This window comes from Miscanthus floridulus, chromosome 6 (genome assembly GCF_019320115.1).
Source record: "Miscanthus floridulus cultivar M001 chromosome 6, ASM1932011v1, whole genome shotgun sequence".
NCBI classification, from domain to species: Eukaryota; Viridiplantae; Streptophyta; class Magnoliopsida; order Poales; family Poaceae; genus Miscanthus; species Miscanthus floridulus.
In genome coordinates this window covers 132,317,910-132,338,320 of record NC_089585.1, presented here as the reverse complement: position 1 = coordinate 132,338,320, position 20,411 = coordinate 132,317,910, and the positions used below count along the sequence as shown (strand labels likewise).

The following is a 20,411-nucleotide window of genomic DNA, read 5'->3' as shown; positions in this document are numbered from 1 at the left end:
GGTCCGTAATTTGAAGCCATAGTTTCAATTCCGCGAATATCTTTATTTGTTAACGCCAAATATGTTACAACTTACAAGGGTAGTGGATCACTGGTCTTGCGATTATTTGTTTTGTCTCTACACGAAGCACGGCACCTGGAGGTTGGAGTAACGTTAAGATCACTAAACAAGAGATTGTTGTATTAACTTCTTGAGGGACATTGCACAACACAACACGGGTACATAAAGTTACTTATATACAGCCTGTTCGCTTGCTCGTAAACGATCGTAAATTTCTAGTCAGAAATAGTGTTTTTCTCTCACACCAAACCAGCCAGCAGTAAATAATCCACGATACGATACGGCCTCCCGAACAGGCCGTACATATACTGTAGTAGTCATTCCCGTCATGGACTGTATCTGGACTCCTCGCCAGGTGGGATTTTAATTACGGCGCTCCGGCTCATACTTAGGTCTTGTTTGATCCATATAGATAGTATTTATTTGCGAGCACCCTATAGATAATTGGTCCTGTTCGCTTCTCTTATAATCCGTTTTTTCAGTTTGTTTTTTTAACCGGAATAGTGTTTCGGCTTGTTTTTTCAGCGAAGCGAACGGGGCCAATAGTTATATGCTAATAATTATCTCTTTTGGATCTAAACAGGTATAGATAATAGACTAGCTAATTGTTAGCCGGATCTTTAAATAACAACTATCCTACTAGGACTCTGTTTAGATTTATTATCTGCTAATAGTTAGCTGGCTAATAGTTCATATTTAGAGGGTGTTTAGGACTGCTCCGCTCCCTTTTTTAGTTTCGCTCCACCAACTCCACCATAGAGCAGCTCCACTGTGGAGTTTGTGGAGCAGATGGTACTGATTGGCACATAGCCTAGCTCCACCTCCAAAAATAGAAGTTTTTTCTTGAATGGCCTAATATGCCCTTTAGATGATGTGTGACATATGTTTTGACATTTGTAAGTGTGTGTGTGTGTGTGTATATATATATATATATATATATATATATATATATATATATATATATATATATATATATATATATATATATATATATATATAAAGAGAGAGAGAGAACTATAGCTAGCTACAAAATAACTTATTCTGTAGACATTTTGAGTTACGATAATTACTATGTTAATTTACGAGATTATAGTAACTCATCACTAAATGATTTACTATAACGTTATGATAAATATCCCTGTGTTATAGAAATTCAACTATCGTAAATACGTATTGACATTATCGTAAATTAGTATATAAAATTATCGTAAATGGAGGTGGCTACAGAATAACTTATTTTATAGCCGGCTACATATATATATATATATATATATATATATATATATATATATATATATATATATATATGTGTGTGTGTGTGTGTGTGTGTGTGTGTGTGTGTGTGTGTGTGTGATGATTGTTCTTTAACAGTTGAATATGATGCAAAATATTATAGTTGCAAATAATTTAGTCAAAATAATTATTAAGGCATCTTTTGCACATTTTCTAATATATCAAAACGGCACGCTCCTCATTTGGACCAATGTCATTTGTTGCTTCCGATTATAGATGCTTATCTTATTTAAATAATCTAATAAAAAGCTAAGATGACTAGATGAGCTATGGGCATCCAGCGCCACGGAAGTGGGCGATGCCAAGGGGCACCATGCGGGCATGCACGGGCCCTAGCGGCAGGAGAGCGCACAGGAGTCAGAGTGAGCTGTTCATTAATGAGTGGCAAATGCGGGCAATTTTCTTGAACTCTGTGAGTACATAAGTCCAAGACCTGAAGTGGCCTTTAAAGTGCTCCAGAAAAAACGTGGCTCCACATTTTGCTTGGAATACAGTTTTCGGAGCTGGAAGTGTTTGGCAATGCAGAGCTAGAGCGAAGCTGCAAAAACAGGAGTAGAACAGTTCCAAACACCCTCTTAATATTAGCTAGCTAACTATTAGTTGGAGGGTATTTAGATACACAGCTAATAAAAAATACTACTAAGATAACTATCAACTGCTTGGTTCAACCAGTAAGGTAATTATTATGTAGAGATCCAGTTAACAATTAACTATTTTATTAGTTGCACACGTGTGGATCCAACGGAGATAACTATTAGCAAATAACTATTATCTATAGGGATCCAAACAGAGCCTAGCTAGACCAAATCAGATAATGAATTATTAGCCAACTAAGATACTCGATCTAAACAGGGCCTTAGATACATGAGAATCCCATTCCAGTCTATTAAGATAACTTGGAGACGGGAAATGAGAAGAGGTTTGCGACAGGAGGATAGGAGGAGTTGATGAATGATTAGCAGAGTTGAATTCTGTTACAATTGTCTCGTGCCTATCCTCACAATCGTGTCCTACGACGCAGTAGCTGGGCCAGACAGCGCGCTTGGGCCGGCCTGAGGCAGCTTATGAACTGGAACCTTCAGTTGTACAGTATTACGTTTAGTAGTTGGAGAGGATCCAGGATCCTCGACACAGTCAAGAATAATGCCAATATGGATTGTTAGGATGACACCACCATGGCATTTGCAGTTCAATGCAAACTAAAACGCCTCTGGAAATGAACTAGGGCGTCTTTAAAATCATTTTTGTACTACTGAAATACATTCTTTTTATAAAACTGGTCTATCTTTCGTGAGAGGAAGTCGTGGAACAAAAATCGAAGATCTTCCAGAGCTTGATGTTGCATGCCACTCGTGCAAACCAACCTTACAACGTTGAAACTTGATACCAATACTAGGGTTACACATCATCCTGATTAGTGTAAGTCCACAAAGTATCCAATTGTGGGGTTCTCACGTTTACATAGAGAAACTGCTCCTCCTCCATACACAATCATATACGTAGTACCTATCAAATCTTCCACCTCATTATAGTTCACTTTGTGAACTTGGCCAAGGTTATTCTGATAGATTTGTATTTCGATCTATTTCATTCTCCCTCTAATAAAAATGTGTGTATCAATAACTCTAAAATGTGATACATTTTTATTAGAGATGGAAAGAAGTTAAATATCTACAACCAGATGAATAAAACAAGCTGCATCACTAGCATTTGCATTGGTGAAACTTTTAAATACTTTTTGTACCAACAGTAAATGTAGTAGTACCATCCAAAATATCTTTTTAATTTTGATATAGTAAACCCGAAAATCTGGTCCTCAGTCAACGCCATATTTAAGACGGCCGTCATCTTTTTGTCAGCACAGTTACGATTAGCCTCTGCAGGTGGGAAAATGCTAAAATAACATAAGTACAAAGAGCCAAAGATGAAGTAAGAGGAGGACTGCAGATTATTTATGTCAGCCGAGCTAAGAAAACCCGAGGAGTTTTCAAAGGAATTCCTAGTCCAGTCCTCGATCCATCCACACGCAAAGTTCCCAGCAGATTGCAGCCGGAAAATGGCTGCCGATGAACTGGCTCCATGCCTCTCATACTACACACCGAAGGGAGAAGGCTGCAACCAATAGAAGGATTCCACGTCGTCGTGGCCACCTCGAGTCTCCGAAGTACCGCCCACCGTGTAGGCTATACGCGTGCGCGTAGAGAAACTCCTCTCCGTCGTAGACAAGGCTGCGGTACCCACCGGAGCTTCCGTCCGTGGGATCACGTGGAGTCTGCATCGAACGGTCAGAAATCGTCCCAACACTCGGGCCTCAGTCGGCGCGCCGGCGACACGGACATCCTACGGGGCCGAAACAGCTACGCGCACACGGTTTTTCCAAGCACTGGCTCGCGGGCCCCACGCTCATTGACGAGCCAGACATGGGCGCTCTCGTTTCCGTTTCAGGAGCAGTCAAATTAGAACGCGGCGAAGTCTTTGCCCCAGATACCTGAGCTGAAAACACAGGACACTGACAGCTGGGACAGCATCGCTCGGCCCACTGCCATAGACCGAGAGCGTGCACAGAGAAACCTCACTCGTAACGGTTTGTGATACCTCGATGACAAGTGGGCCCGTTCCTCTCCGGCCCCACGTCTCCAAGAGAGGTATTGGGTGCGAGCCCGGGGTGAGGAGTAGGGTGGCCGAGGAGAGGCTGGCGTGGGCGGTGGAGCGCTCCCCACAGCCCCCGGAGGCCGCCACGTGTGCCACGCAGCCGCATCTCGGTTCCCTCCTCTCTCTTCTTCCCCCCTCCACCTCCTGCTTGCCCTGTTCGTCTCAGTAACCGCACCCACCTCCACACCTACACCGAGAGGCGGCGGCAGACACAGACACCGTCTCTCTCCTTCTTTTGTCGTCGTGTCCCTCTGCATGGACGCCTCCGCCGGCTCGTCGCCACCGCACTCCCAAGAGAACCCGCCGGAGCACGGCGGCAACATGGGGGAGGCCCCGGCGGAGGAGATCGGAGGGGAGGCGGCGGATGACTTCATGTTCGCTGAAGACACGTTCCCTTCCCTCCCGGACTTCCCTTGCCTCTCGTCGCCATCCAGCGCCACCTTCTCGTCGTCGTCCTCGTCCAACTCCTCCAGCGCCTACACCAACACGACAGGAGAAGCTGGCGGCGGCGGCGGCGGCGCCGATGGCGCCGCCGGCGAGCCCTCCGAGCCTGCTTCGGCCGGGGAAGGGGTTGAAGCGCTCGATGAAATCGACCAGCTCCTCGACTTCGCGTCGCTCTCCATGCCGTGGGACTCCGAGCCGTTCCCAGAGGTTAGCATGATGCTAGAGGACGCCATGTCCGCGCCACCGCATCCGGTGGGCGACGGCAGACCTGAAGAGAAAGTCGTTCCGGAAGGGACCACAGGCGGAGAGGAGGCCTGCATGGATGCGTCGGCGGCGGGGGAGGAGCTGCCGCGGTTCTTCATGGAGTGGCTCACGAGCAACCGTGAAAACATCTCGGCCGAGGATCTCCGCGGGATCCGCCTACGACGCTCCACCATCGAGGCCGCCGCCGCCCGGCTCGGCGGCGGGCGCCAGGGCACCATGCAGCTGCTCAAGCTCATCCTCACCTGGGTGCAGAACCACCACCTCCAGAGGAAGCGCCCTCGCGACGTGATGGAGGAGGCGGCGGGCCTGCACGGCCAGCTCCCCAGCCCGGGCGCCAACGCAGGATACGAGTTCCCCGCGGGCGGACAGGACATGGCCGCAGGCGGCGGCACATCCTGGATGCCCTACCAGCAGCAGCCGTTCACGCCGCCTGCGTACGGCAGCGACGCGGTGTACCCGAGCGCGGCAGGCCAACAATACCCTTTCCACCAGAGCTCCAGCACGAGCAGCGTGGTCAGTCAGCCGTTCTCCCCGCCGACGGTGGGCGACATGCACGGCGCCGACGGCGCAAACATGGCCTGGCCGCAGCAGTACGTGCCGTTCCCACCAACTGGGGCTTCCGCGGGCTCTTACCCTATGCCGCAGCCGTTCTCCCCCGGATTTGGCGGGCAGTACGCCGCCGCCGCCGGTGGCCACCCCACCATGGCTCCCCAGCGCATGGCAGGCGTGGAGGCCTCAGCGACCAAGGAGGCCCGCAAGAAGCGCATGGCAAGACAGCGGCGCCTGTCCTGCCTGCAGCAGCAGCGCAACCAGCAGCTGAACCTGGGACAGATCCAGGGCTCCGTCCACCCGCAGGAGCCGTCCCCTCGGTCGGCCCACTCCACGCCGGTCACGCCCTCAGCCGGTGGCTGGGGATTCTGGTCGCCGAGCAGCCAGCAGCAGGTCCAGAACCCGCTCTCCATCAAGTCCAATTCCTCAAGGGCGCCGGTGCAGCAGGTGCCTCCCTCCCTGGAAGCGGTGGCCGCGCCACTGGCGGCGTCTGGTGCTCGGCAGGACGACAGTCCCCAGCGCCTGGCAGCAGCTTCAGATAAGCGGCAGGTGCATGCATGCAGAGCTCGGTACATCGCTAGCTAGCACGAGATCTATACCAATCTGTCTTCTGTTTGCTCGTAATAATAGATAGACGCACATCGCTGTCGTCGAGCAATCGAGCACGCATGAAACGTGCGTGCGCCGTATGCTCGCGTTCGGATTCGATGCGTGTTCCTGTGGTGTTCGCGCATGGATCTGATGAACATGTGTGTGGGATTGCAGGGTGTCAAGGCGGACAAGAACCTGCGGTTCCTGCTGCAGAAGGTGCTGAAGCAGAGCGACGTCGGGAGCCTCGGCCGCATCGTGCTCCCCAAAGTGAGACAGACGACGCCCTTCATGATCTGCATCATATCTAGCCCCCCACTTGCACATATAAATCTAGCTAGATGCGCAGTTCATTCATGCCTGCCGGCTGCCGCATCCACTTGGGCACTTCTGTTCTTGAACTAAAATCGGCCATGGATAGATCATAGATCTATGCATCAAAGCTTGCAAACTGCTTGCGTTGAATCTGTTCTTCAAATCGCGTTGGCTATTGTTTGGCATCTCTCCTAAAAATCGTCTTTGTCTTCTTTGGACTATTCAGAAGGAAGCGGAGGTTCACCTGCCAGAGCTCACGACGAGGGATGGCATCTCCATCCCCATGGAGGACATTGGAACATCGCGCGTATGGAACATGCGGTACAGGTGAGTGTCATTAGGCTAGGGATTATTTGGGATAGCCGAGCATTGATAAATCCATTTGTTGGTTGTTTCCCTCGAATCTGTTTCTTCTCCCTTTCCTTTGTTTGATTGATTGAAAACTGCTTCTTCTTGGTTTATTGGGGGCAGAGAGATATAAAGGTAGTACCACTACTGGGCCAGAAATAGTAAATGGCATGAGTACGGCATCACTGTGGCACGGTCCCTTTCTTTCCCAATTGGGCAAGTGGGTCATATGAATATACTGATGAGAATCCCACGAGCAAATAGTGGCATGCACTCGTCTACACGGAATTCTGCACGCAATAAACATGTCTCTTCTCTCCAACTTGCTAATTAATCTCTGTTGTTTCAGCACTAAAATATTCTACGTATGCTCAGCGCCATCAGGTGATATTTGTTCTGAAAATGGCCTCTTCCTCCAGCTTGCTAATAACTACTTGTGGTAGCTTCCCTCAAAAAAAAAAAAAAAAACTACTTGCTGTTAGCTCGAGTTATTTTCAAGGCAGTTGTTACTTCCTTTAGGTGGCCGTCCTTAAGCTGCAAGTTTTGGCAGCCGGTTGCAAATCTTTAGCAGCAGCCGTAGTTGTGTTTGTTCTATTTCCCTCCTTCCTCCCTTTTTTTCTTCTTTCTTGTCTCGTGCTTTTCTTGTCTTTGTGTGGCTCGTTTTTCTGATTTGGTTTTCCCCTACTAATAAACGTGGTGTTTGGTTCATCCTCGTGTAACGTAATCGCAAATGAAATCAGCTCACGTGGGTTTAGTTGGTGGGATCGTTGATGATTGCTGACTTTGATTAGTTCGGTGTCGTAACGGTAACACAGTGTAACTGTAATAGGGAGAGACGGCGGCAGCGCAATAAGGGTCGGAGACGAGCGGTATCACCGATGAATAGGACGATATCTGATCACGTGGTATTGCGGTATTGCATAACGGACAAAATTGAACCAAACGTCTGCATCGCTATCCAGTCCCCCAAATAAACAGATTGCGTTACATTTCATCGAACCAAACGCCATCAAAGTTCCTCAGCAATTCTCTTACCGAGTTTTGAAAAAAAAAACTGTTCCAATACGGGAAGCTCTATGCAAAATAGGTAGCTTTCTTTTTTGTATTTGTATATGATCTGGTGATATTTTGTTCTGAAAGTGCAAATTAAATTTATTGTTTATATGAGTATCGACGTTGCTAGTGCAATGTCAGTGCCTCATCAGCCCCTTATTGCATGCACGTAGGTTTTGGCCCAACAACAAGAGCAGAATGTATCTGTTAGAGAACACAGGTGAGAGGATCTTACGTTATGATTTCTATCCATCCGATTTTGACATCTTTTCTTTGTCATGGTCTGATCTAAACATTTTTCTGTTTTTCTCAACTTGCAGGAGAATTTGTTCGTTCCAATGAGCTTCAGGAGGGAGATTTCATAGTGATCTACTCCGATGTCAAGTCGGGAAAATATGTAATGTCCTCTTCCTGTCTATTTCCTTGCTATATATGTTCGTTTTAGATCCATATACATATGCCTGTAAATTATGCATTGGTTAAGTGTCTTGGTCGATGTCCTTGAAAGCTGCACGGCAATTCAACACAATTGTTTTGCATGCCACTGTTTGTATGTAGATATTAATCTCAAGTGTACATTGGCATCTTTGATCTTCTTGTGCACTTGGGTTTCCGCAGCAGCAACTCATAACCCCTGAAACCGTTTCTGTTGTACGTATCCACAGTTGATACGGGGCGTGAAGGTAAGGCCGCCGGCGCAAGAGCAAGGCAGTGGTTCCAGCGCGGCGGGCAAGCATAAGCTGATGTGTCCAGCAGGTCCAGAGAAAGCCAGTGTTCCTGAAGATGCCGGCGTCGATGGGGTCAGTGGCGCATGCAAGGAGAGATCTCCGCAAGGCGTGCAGCGGGCTCGGCAGCAGGGAACCGCCGCCATGAGCCAGATGGCCGTGAGCATCTGAAAGAACAGCAGCCTTCTCTCGCTCACTCAGCCATTGATCCATCTCAAAGTTATTAGCTAGCTAGCTCGAAACAGCTGACCTGATGATGATGGTCACCCCCGTCGTGTGTTAATTAAGCATGTAGTGTGCTAGGTGATGATATTAAATCGAGTAGTAGACCCGCACCTGCTGTGTGACGCTGAATTGTGTGCATGGTTTGGTTTGTTGGACCTGTGTCGTGGCGTCGTTAATTAGCTAGTCATGTACATGCATGGACATACCTGATCTCAGTCATTGGTGTCGTCGTCGTGCCATTCGGCTAACAACAAGATAGCAGCAAAAGCTTGAACCTGCATGCTGGTACGGTAATTACCTGGATGCGTGCATCATGATATTGGGTTTGCAAGCATGCATGGCTTTTCTAAATTTGTTATTTTTAACAAAGCAAAGCATGGTTGTTGCCAAATTCTTATTTGACACACGCGTGCGCCTTAACTGTACCAACGCTCGTGCGCCTTAACTGTACCAATGCATGACAGTTGATGGTAGGGTAGACCGGTCTAGGGTTAGGTTTTGAGCTTTGGGGAAATCTCGGTTGGCGGTGGGGTAGACGGGCCTAGGGTTAGGTTTTAGAGAAATCTCCAATGTCCTCCGAACCTAGAGGGATGTATGGGGCAGTGGCTGGCCTGGCGGCGAGGGCAGTTTGAGGGCGGTGAGGCGCGGCGACAGCGCCGTCGGCCGGGCGGTGGAGGACGTGGGATGGGTTGTCTTCGGGGGCGACTGAGCACAATGTTAGTGAAGGGCGGGGTTGAGTCGGCGAGGACAGTGAGGTTGCTGGCGTGCTTGCTGGCTGCCTAGGAGCTAGAGGAGGCTAGCAGGGAAAGGGGTAGTTAGGGAACATGAATATAGGAGGAAGAAGAGGCGGAGGAGGCTGGCGGGGCAGGGGGGGGGGGGGGGGGGGGGTGGAAGATGAATAGAGGAGAAAGAAGACGTGAGGACGAAGACAAAACCCGTAGAAGACGAACGCTGTTACCTGAACTGATGCACGCGCCGGCTATTCCACATGTGCTGATGAATCGAGATACAGTTGTAGTAATAAGGGAGATTAAACACAAACGACAAACATGCTGCATGTGTATATATATTGTCATGGTAGTGGTTCTTCTTTTCTGAATTTTTTTATATATTATATAATGAACAGAAAAGGAAGGCCACACCACACATGCTGCATGCATCCGCATCACGCACAACACCTAACCTGCTGGTTGATTCCTGATGCACCCCTAGATTCCTCATCTGGACAGGACAATGGACGACGCCACGACGGGGCATGGCCGAGACTATTTGTTCACGCCGGCGCACGCTTTCGCGACGCCGCCGCCGTTGCGGTGATCGATCGGGCCCGACGGGTGGAGTGGATCCATCCATAGCATACCCGCAGCAGCCGCGCGCGCCAGGCTGTCCGTTCGTCGCCATGTGCGGCGCGGGCGCTGGCGTGGAAACATGACGTGATGGCGCGCTCGGTTTCGCCGGGGGACGATAATGTTAAACTACTACTGGTGCCGCTGCCGCACCAGCAGCCCCTGTGCCGACGGTCGACGGAGCTCTCTCCGGCCGCCATGTGCCGCCGCGCTCGATCAGCTAGCTACCTTGGACTTACGATTACGACGGCTGATAGATCCTGGGATCGATGATAGCAGCAGACTGATGGAACGAATTTTTATATATTCATCTGTGGTGGGCTTGTGTGTTGTTTGCCGTGTTTTAATTTCTTCCATGATGGTTTTTGTTGTGACCATCAGTTCTCCGGGCATTGGACGACCTGCCAATAAATGTGATGGGCCAATAGTATACGTGGTCCGTGTGTTCTTTAATTTGCTCGGGTTTCTTTCACTTTTCTGTTTGTTTGCTTCTCATTTTTCTTTTGAGAAATGTTAAATAACAAGAGAAAAGTATGTCATGTGTGATGATGTGTCATGTGTGTTCGTAAAGGGTAAGGCAATGATGATGCGATCTGTTCGGTGAGCTTGCTCTCGCTCTGGGACTGGTGACGTGCAGTGTGCTCGCGCCAACAAAGGATGTGTACGCTCACTAGACAACTATTGCTTCCTACTAGTACGGGAGTGTTTCGGACTGTTCCACTTCATGTTTTTCAGTTTCGCTTCACGTTTTTCAGTCAAACAGGTTTAGCTCCACGCAACTTTGCTCTAGGAAAAAAAGGTGGAGTTGTGAGAACATGGGTGTTCCACAAACTCCAGGTTTTTCATAGAGCTGCTCCACGGTGGAGTTTGTAGAGTAGAGTTCATGGAGCAGTTCCAAACACCCCCCCTAGCAAGGTCCCGCACAAATCCGAGAGCCATTTTTTTAATCACAACCTATTTATTCTTCCATTGGGAAAAACAATAAAGTTTTATCCCTCGAGATAATAACGTGTTGTATGTTTTCTTTTTGATAAAGACACTCAAACGAGTATCACATCTGATGTATCTAACAAAGGCGGGTACAAAAGATGAACAATAAGACATAAAATGACCTCTAAAAAATAAGAGTACATTAACACTACTACAAAAAAATCTTTTGCGACGCGTTTTGGAATGGGCCTCGGAGGCGGGCAGGAATTTCAACCGCCTTGATTAATGCCTGGGATTAAGCGAGGCAGTCGCTTTTTATTAACCGATGCGGTTACAATCAACCGTCTCGCAAAATCGATTTACGAAGGCAGTTAAAAATCGAGGCGTGCCTTATAAGTGACCCACCTCAAAAAATACCCCCATTTTTTGAGGTGGGCCACTTATAAGGCATGTCTCGGAAAAAAGGCCGAGGCCCAGACGGCCCAGACCAGGCCCGTAGGCGCGACCAAGTATAAAATCACGAGTTAGGGTTTCCTCCCTCATCTCCCACTCCTCTCCCAGCTCCCTCTCCCGAAGCCCGATAGGATGCGGCGCCCTCTCCTCCCCGAGCGCGCGCCTCTCCCTCTCCGAGCCGCTCCTCTCCCTCTCCCACTCTCCCTCTCCCACTCTGAGCCGGTGGTCTCTGTGGCAGAACCGCCTAATCTAATGCCTCCCAGGAGTACTTGTCTTCCATTAGACACTAAGAACTCAAGGGAAGACACTAAATTACGCAGTTCCGTCGAGCACACCCTAAAGGAGAACCCGAAAATCCATATTTTTCTATCAGGATCACAAATGAGAGAATAAAGCTTACAACATTCTTAAATCATTCCTCACATCACTTTCCATGCAGCATCATAGTATAATACTTACGGATTATAACAGCAGAATATAACCATGTTATAAGAGTTATGAACAATTTAATTTAACAGTGGAATATAAACATATATATATATATATATATATATATATATATATATATATATATATATATGCTATGACAACATATTATAAAACTTCTATTTATAAAATATTTAGCGAGAGTTATAAATAAAGGCCCCGTTCGGCTTACCCCATATTCGGCTTGTTCGGCTTCTTTTTTCAGCCGGAACAGTATTTTTCTCTCACAACAATTCAGCCAGAACAATGTTTTTCAGTCAGTTTCAGCTAAAATTCTGTCAGCCGAATGGGGCCAAAAACTATGATCGCAGCGTAAAGGAATTCTCACTGAGCCCACCAGAAGGAATCCACACACAAGGGTTAGCTCTAACATCCGCCTGTCACCTGCAACAGGGGGAAATAAAATCCTGAGTACTCAATTGTACTCAACAAGACTTACCCGTCAGGAGAAAAGAAAAGACTCTAAGGGTATGCAAGGCTATCTGGCTTGTGGATTTATTGCATCTGCAGGAGCATTACTAACGTGCGTCCTTATATTCAATTTTATTAGCAGTCATCATTAGTTCATTATCTAACCATTCTATGTAAGCACCTGTGCTACTTTCAAGCAGGTGGTAAGCAATCAGAATTATTTTACCATCTTTCATCTTCCAGTTCTTACTATGGTGCCAGATTGTAGACAAGTCGTACCGGATCACCTGGCGATTCGCGAATCAATATGCCTAGCTGGATACCCTGAAACACACGCCCCGCTTGTACCCCCAGGCACAAGCAAAACCAACCCACTACCCTCTTATCACGGGGTCTAGGTCCCCATCCAAACTTGAACTCCAAGTCCATGCTCCTGAGTCCCGGACTCAGTGCGGTGCTTAGACCTCTACCATCTCTGTCTCCAATCAGTCGGTCCGGAAAGAGCCGGAACCCATGACAAGAGAGCAATGAGTCTTCCTGCGTCCATACACAAGTATGTGTTCAGGATAATAAGTCTGTGACCTGCCTAGAACCTAATGCAACAGCCGGTCCTTAACCGACATAGGCGGAACAAATGCAATCTGAGTCTCGCTCTAATGCCAAACCAAGTCCAAATCCAAAGTATCATTCCGTCCGGTCTCCAATTATCATCCATATATATTTTCCAGGTGATAATAATATAATAGCAATAATAATATCTTTCCTATCTCTCGCGAGTGATAGACAATCACTCGATTTCTACCGAAGTCCTATAGCATAGCAATCTATACGATCCTATCATACTAGTAAGACTTATAGGATAAAGATATATATGCAAGTGGGTTTCATTCAACTCCTTAAAACTTAATGCACAAGCATAAATTAAAGTGCAGAATAATAGGGGTTATGCACCGGGTCTTGCCTGGGTAAAATATAACCAAAAGTTAGCATTCCATCTTCATGACATGATCTCTGGCACCATCTTTTCAGCTACTCCAATTGATACCATCGATCCACCGCCGTTCCTATTATGATATGTATTGATACAAATGCATACATGTAAATAATCAACGATGGCCAAAATTCTTAGAAATCCGATCACGCCTCCCAAGCTAACGAGATAGCTCTAACGCGCTAGTCTATGTATCCACGTCGTCAAGTAAGGCATGTTCCCGGAATTGTTTTTGTTCTACAAAGCCCCAATTATTTTTGACATTTGATTGATTAAATATATATTTATGCACTAGAGCTCATTTATGGTGAATACCTATGGGGCTATAAAAATTACAGTGAATACCTAATATTGTTAGGAATCTACTATAAAAATTTTAGATCCAACATTATTACCCATTTATCACAATAATTCCTACAAGCTCAGTCTGCGCTGCTGAGCCACCCATCATGGTGGCACGAGCGCGCCGGCGACCTAGGATACTAACGGAGAGGTAGAGGCAGTGGGGAAGCAGCAGGGGCTCACCACGGTCCGCGTTGTGGTGGCGGTTGAGGCTGAGGAGGGCCAAGATGACCTAGCCATGCGCGCGCGAGCATGGTGGCGTCGCTCTGAGGCAAACACGATGCGTCACCACACCGTCGACAAGCGCCCTGGCCAAAAGAAGATGAGCACCAGCCCAAGGGGGTCAAGACAAGCTCAGAAGCGCCATCAATTGATCCTTTACCTATGGGTTTGGGCTTTACCCCCAAATCTCCGGCCGCGGCGGCGCTCAAGGCCGATGGCGAGGGAAGCGCCAAATTGGCGGTCAATGGCACAAGATTGGCTCTAATTCGGAGTAGGGAGCTAGCTGACTAGTCTGGCTACTTGTAGGTGCAAGCAATTAAACTACAGCGCACTGTGCACGGCGAAACAGGGACTGTTGTGGCTGGGCCCCGCGCCGGCTCATCGCTTCCATCGACGACGACGCACGTGGGACATGACTCGTTGGTAGCGGTCAGTCGAAAAGGTCAAGAGGGACGAGGGATGGTGACTGAGCCCATCGCGCAGAGGTGGGGCCAGCAGTGGGTGCCTTTACTCACTGATCGGACACGGTGCGTGCGGCCAAGACGAGCGCCATCGCGAGACAGCAACAGCGCGGGCGTAGCAACTCAACGTGCAGCAGCCGCACATAGTGTGCAGTGTCATGACATGCATAAGTGTGGCATGTTTACATGGCATCGGCTGAGCACGGCTGAAAGCATCTAGGCCCCTAAGTGGATTTCGGTGATTAATGACAATACAAGATTACTATGACTAATGTGTGTTTTACAGAGGCAATTAAGTTAGGTCATGGTAATGGAGATCGATTGGGCTATTGAGGTTGTCATGCCCCTACGATGGAAATCGTTTTGGTTTTCAAAGGATGGACGACAAGGTTAAGGATAACTAGTTCTAAGTGTCAATTGAAGTTGGAGAGACACTTATAGTAGTTTAGGACTTTGTTTTTCCTTTGGCCGTACTATGAAGGGGGGTATGGACGGGTAGCTTGACCTAGTTGAGGCTAGTGAGTTAGGTGTGGTGCACACTTGTTAAAACTAGCTCTAGGTAGCTCCTATGAATGCCTAAGATCCTTTGGAGCAAACATCATTCACATATGATCGAAAGTTGGAAGTGAATGGAGGGTCAAATACTGACCGGGCGCTGGCTCCGGTGCGACCGGACGCTGGCCGCAGGGTCCGGTCAGTTTATTTGACTGAGGAGAACAAGTCTGGAGTGACCGGACGCTGGAAGGTCGTGTGACCGGACGCTGAGGACCAGCGTCCGGTCGACTCCAGTAAGGGTCTAGACTTGAGAAAGTGCGACCGGACGCGTCCGGTCAGTGGTGACCGGACCCTGAGTATCCAGCGTCCGGTCGTTTACAGTAAGCATCCAAGAGCGACCAGACGCGTCTGGTCGGTACTGACCGGACCCTGACAGCGTTCGGTCATCACGTAAAAACTGTTGCGCGGTTTGAACTGACCGGAGCATCCAGTCAAAACGATCGGAGCGTCCGGTCACCCCGCAGAAGCTCATAACGGTTCGTTTTTCAGGCTGCCTTATGAATAGTTGCTCCACTCGTGAGTGGAGTCACTTTTGCTCATTCCAACAGCTGAGAAACACGTTTGTGAGTGCCAAGAAGAGCAAGGTCCTAGTGAGGTGTTTGTGATTTGAGAATCCAAGAGTGAAACCTTATTAGTGAATCAAGAGTAGACAAGTGTGCATCCATCTTCTCATTAGGCTTCGCGTGGTCAAGTGAGAGTTCGTGCTTGTTACTCTTGGTGATCGCCATCACCTAGATGGCTTGGTGGTGATTGGGAGCTTGGTGATCACCCGGCGGAGCTTGTGGGTGACCCAACTCAAGTTGTGAGCGGTTTTGGGTGATTCGCCGCGACAGAGTGTCGAAGAATCAACCCGTAGAGAGCACTTGATCCTTGCGCGGATCAAGGGGGAGCTACACCCTTGCGCGGGTGCTCCAACAAGGACTAGTGGGGAGTGGCGACTCTCCGATACCTCGACAAAACATCGCCGCATTTCTTTCTCTCTCTATTTACTTTGAGCACTTACTTTGAGTATTTACTTTGAGCAATTCAATACTTGTTTTACATTCATAGAATTGCTTGCTAGAGTAAGTTTGGAACATAGGTTGCGAGGTTGTTGTGCATTAGTTTGATATAAACACTTTTCTAGGCACAAGGGGTTAATTGGGCTATCCGTAGGATTTGATTATTGCAAGAAAATTTAGAATTAGCCCAATTCACCCCCCCCCCCCCTCTTGGGCATCTTGATCCTTTCAATTGGTATCAGAGCCTCGTGCTCATGTTTTTAAGCCTAACCGCTTAGAGCAAGATGTCTCACGGGGATGGACCTCCTCCTATCTTCGAGGGGGATGATTTTCCATATTGGAAAATTCGCATGGAGGCTTACCTAGAAGCTCTAGATGTTGGAATTCTTAGAGCCGCCTCTCAAGGGTTCCCAACACCTAAGAATGCCGCACAACTTCAAGGCGATGAAGTAAACTATGAAAAATGGAATGCAAAGGCTCGCAACACCATCTTTAGAGGCCTTTGCAAAGATGTGTTCAATCGTGTAAGGAACCACAAAGACGCCCATGCACTATGGTCGGATGTTTGTGCGCTCCATGAGGGAACCAAGAGTGAGCGTGAGGAACGCTATCATCTTGTGATTAAAAAGCTAAATTCTTTTGAGATGCTTCCCAAAGAAAGTGCTAATGAAATGTATTCTCGTTTAAATGTTCTTGTAGAGGAAGTCAATGGACTTGGACTTACTCAAATGTCACCATCCGACGTTGTGAGAAAGATCTTGAGTGTCCTCCCCATTGACAAATATGGGCACATTGTGACCGTGCTACATCAAGGTGATCTTTCTGCCGCTACATCGACATAAATCTTGGGAAAGATCAATGCTCATGAGATGTACATGCACATCACGCCACAAGATGGCTCATCCTCTACAAAGAAGAAAGAGAAGGACTTGGCATTCAAAGCTAGCCAAGATAAGGGCAAGGCAAGACTTGAGTATGAGAGCTCAAGTGATGAAGATGATGAAGAAAGTCTTGCTCTCATGGTGAAAAAGACCGCCAAGATGCTAAAGAAGCTAAACAAGAGTGGCATCAAGTTTGATGGCAAGAAGAAGAAGTTCTTCACTAGCTCAAGAAGAAAGCCAATCTCCAAGATGGATTGCTACAATTGTGGCGAACTTGGCCACCTAGCTCATCAATGCACAAAGCCCAAGAAAGACAAGTTCAAGAACAAGGGCAAGAAAGATGATTCAAGTGATGAAGATGAAAAGAAAAAGAACAAGCCATACAAGAAGAGAGATGGCAAAAAGAGAGACTTCTACAAGAAGAAGAAGAGTGGCAATGCCTATATTGTCGGTGATTGGCTCACGGACATTGATTCATCAAGTGGATCATCCGATGATAAGAGTGACAATGAGAAGGTGGCCGCTATTGCTATTGATCTTGCATCCTCACCGCCACCATCGCCATCATCCTCTACACACCTATGCCTTATGGCCAAGGGTGAACGCAAGGTAACTAAGAGTGATGATAGTAGTGATGATGAGCAAGCTAGTGATGATGATAGTGATAGCGATGATGATTCACCCACATATGATGATCTTATCAAAATATTAAGAAAATACACTAAGATCATTAGAAAGAGTAGAGCTATAAATGAAAAACTTGATGCTAAAAATGATTCACTCTTAGCTAAGTGTGATACATTAGAAAAGGCTAATGATGAGCTCAAAGAAACAAATGATTCTATATCATCCAAACTCAAGGAGCTCAAATCTTCTAAGAAAGAGCTTAAAGATAAACATGACAAACTTGAGTGGGTGCACAATGAGCTTATCATTAGTCACAACAAGCTAAAAGATGAATATACAACTCTAAAGATCAATTATGATACCCTTGTTATTGCACAAGAATTCTTACCAAATGAGCCACATGTTGCTACTAACCATATTGTTAAGATTGATATAGCTACCTCATGTGATGATTTAATTGATGAGAGCATTGAGCATGGATCTAGTAGCAAAGGCAAGCAAGTGGTTGAGTGCAATGACTATGATGAGTATGTTAAGCTCAAGAGTGACCATGAAAAGCTCATGAAAGATCTTGAAGAGATGAAAAGTCACAACACCATTGTGCTAGAAACTCTTGATCATGACAAAGAGTTGATCCTTGAGAATGAGAAGCTCAAAGAAGAAAACAAGAAACTCAAGGAAGAGAAGAACAATGATATTCTCAAGGAAGAGAACAAGAAGCTCAAGATGGAGAAAGAGCATCTCAAGGTGGGATTGAGCAAGTTTGCTAGAGGCAAGCATCTCCAAAGTGAGCTACTCATGAATACCATCATGAAGATGGATAGAAGTGGCATTGGTTATATGGCAAGTGTAGAGAAGAAGAAGGCTCAAGCTCAACACCAACAATCAAAGCCAAAGCTAAAGCCAAAGAGATGTTTTGAGTGTGGACAAGAAGGCCACTTTGCTCATGAGTGTCAAACTCCACCACCACAACCCTTGCCTAAGCATGCTAGACCCTTTGTTTTCAATGCTCACTACATGCTTAGAAAAGATTCTAGTGGAAAGATGAAAGTCATGTTCTTAGGACCCCCCAACAAGAGTAGGCCTAAGAAGATTTGGGTGGCTAAGTCACTTGTTGAGAAGGTGAAGGGCCCTCAACAAGTTTGGATCCCTAAAGCTTGAATCTCTTGTGTGTAGGTGAACTACAAGACCGGTGGAAGTCATTAGGTTATTGATAGTGGTTGCACTCAACATATGACAGGTGATCCTCGTATGTTCACCTCACTAGATGAAGAGGTAGATGGACAAGAGAAAATAACATTTGGAGATAATTCAAAGGGCAAGGTTAAAGGATTGGGCAAAGTGGCAATATCAAATGATCATTCCATCTCCAATGTGCTCTATGTTGCCTCATTGAGTTTCAACTTGCTATCCGTTGGGCAATTGTGTGATCTTGGCTTCTAATGCTTATTCACCGAGAAGGAAGTTGTTGTATCCAAAGTAGATGACAAACAAGTGATATTCAATGGATTTAGATACAACAATTTATATCTAGTTGACTTCACCTCCGAAGATGCAAACTTGAAGACTTGCCTATTCACCAAAACAACACTTGGGTGGCTATGGCATAGAAGACTTGCTCATGTTGGGATGAGCTCACTCAAGAAGCTTATGAAGAATGATTTGGTGAGAGGGTTGAAGGATGTGAAGTTTGAGAAGGACAAGCTTTGTAGTGCATGTCAAGCCGGCAAGCAAGTTGCAAACACTCATCCAACCAAAGCTTTCATGTCAACCACAAGAGTGCTAGAACTCCTACACATGGATTTATTTGGACCAACAACATACAAGAGTTTGGGAGGAAATCTCTATTGTCTTTTGATTGTGGATGACTATTCAAGGTATACATGGGTGTTCTTCCTTCATGACAAATCCGAAGTTGCATCTTGTTTCAAGAAGTTTGCCAAGAGAGCTCAAAATGAATTTGAAGTGAAGCTCAAGAAGATAAGAAGTGACAATGGCAAAGAATTTGACAACACAAATATAGAAGCTTATTGTGATGAAGTTGGAATCAAACATGAAGTCTCCGCAACCTATACTCCTCAACAAAATGGTGTAGTTGAGAGGAAGAACCGGACTTTGATCACTCTTGCAAGGACAATGCTAGATGAGTACAACACCCCCGAAGCTTTATGGGCGGAAGCAATCAACACCGCATGTTATGCATCCAACCGCCTATTTCTTCAAAAGTTCCTTATCAAGACACCGTATGAGTTGCTCAATGGGAAGAAGCCGGACGTCTCCTTCTTTAGGGTGTTTGGTTGCAAGTGCTACATCTACAAGAAGCGGCAACACCTAGGGAAGTTTCAAAGACGTTGTGATATAGGTTTTCTTGTTGGTTACTCATTGAAGTCCAAAGCATATAGAGTATTTAATCATGCCACCGGCTTGGTTGAAGAAACATATGATGTGGAATTTGATGAATCTAACGGCTCCCAAGGAGCACATGAGAATCTTGATGATGTAGGTGATGAACCATTGAGGGAGGCTATGAAGAACATTCCGGTGGGAGACATCAAGCCAAAAGATGATGAAGATGATGTACAAGTCATTAACCAACCTTCTTCATCAAATGTATCACAAGATGGTGAAAAAATGGGAGGGTGGAAAATGAAGATACTCATATCTCTCATGAGCAAATGGTGGTACAAGCACAAGATGTTGATGCTCCACAACCTCCTCCTCAAGTGGTCAATAGAAGAAACACACCTCTCCTACAAGATCATCCACAAGATCTCATCATAGGGAGTCCATCAAAGGGTGTAATGACTCGATCTCAAAAACTTACTTCATTTATTGCTCATCACTCTTTTGTCTCTTGCTATGAGCCTACCAAGGTAGAAGAAGCTCTTAAAGATCCGGATTGGATCAATGCCATGCATGAAGAGTTGAACAACTTCACTCGCAATGAAGTTTGGAATCTTGAAGAGCGACCAAAAGGTGCAAGAGTCATTGGAACGAAGTGGGTGTTCCACAACAAGCAAGATGATCAAGGTGTTGTTGTGAGGAACAAGGCAAGACTAGTTGCAAAGGGGTTCTCTCAAGTTGAAGGTTTAGATTTTGGAGAGACCTTTGCACCGGTTGCAAGATTAGAAGCCATCCGTATCCTTCTTGCATATGCATCACATCATGAAATGAAACTATATCAAATGG

At 46.6% G+C, this 20,411-nt stretch overlaps 1 protein-coding gene across 2 annotated transcripts; it reads left to right on the top strand.

Annotated features, from left to right (window-relative positions):
• Positions 1-4,221: 4,221 nt before the first annotated feature.
• On the top strand, positions 4,222-8,766 carry LOC136459677 (regulatory protein viviparous-1-like). 2 transcript variants are annotated; one of them, XM_066459518.1, is made up of 6 exons: positions 4,222-5,811; positions 6,028-6,120; positions 6,395-6,492; positions 7,740-7,786; positions 7,887-7,963; positions 8,232-8,766. In XM_066459518.1, exons 1-6 carry the CDS (start codon positions 4,261-4,263, stop codon positions 8,460-8,462), a joined length of 2,097 nt encoding a protein of 698 aa, XP_066315615.1. In that variant the 5' UTR covers positions 4,222-4,260; the 3' UTR covers positions 8,463-8,766. The 2 variants fall into 2 exon arrangements, with proteins under 2 accessions (XP_066315615.1, XP_066315614.1); XM_066459517.1 differs by having other exon boundaries at positions 6,392-6,492.
• The last annotated feature ends 11,645 nt before the right edge of the window (positions 8,767-20,411 follow it).

Coding starts and splice junctions, on each gene's coding strand:
- LOC136459677 (XM_066459517.1), top strand. CDS start 4,261: ATGGACGCCTCCGCCGGCTCGTCGCCACCGCACTCCCAAGAGAACCCG. Junction 6,493..7,739: donor GTATGGAACATGCGGTACAG/GTGAGTGTCATT, acceptor GCATGCACGTAG/GTTTTGGCCCAACAACAAGA. Junction 7,787..7,886: donor GTATCTGTTAGAGAACACAG/GTGAGAGGATCT, acceptor CTCAACTTGCAG/GAGAATTTGTTCGTTCCAAT.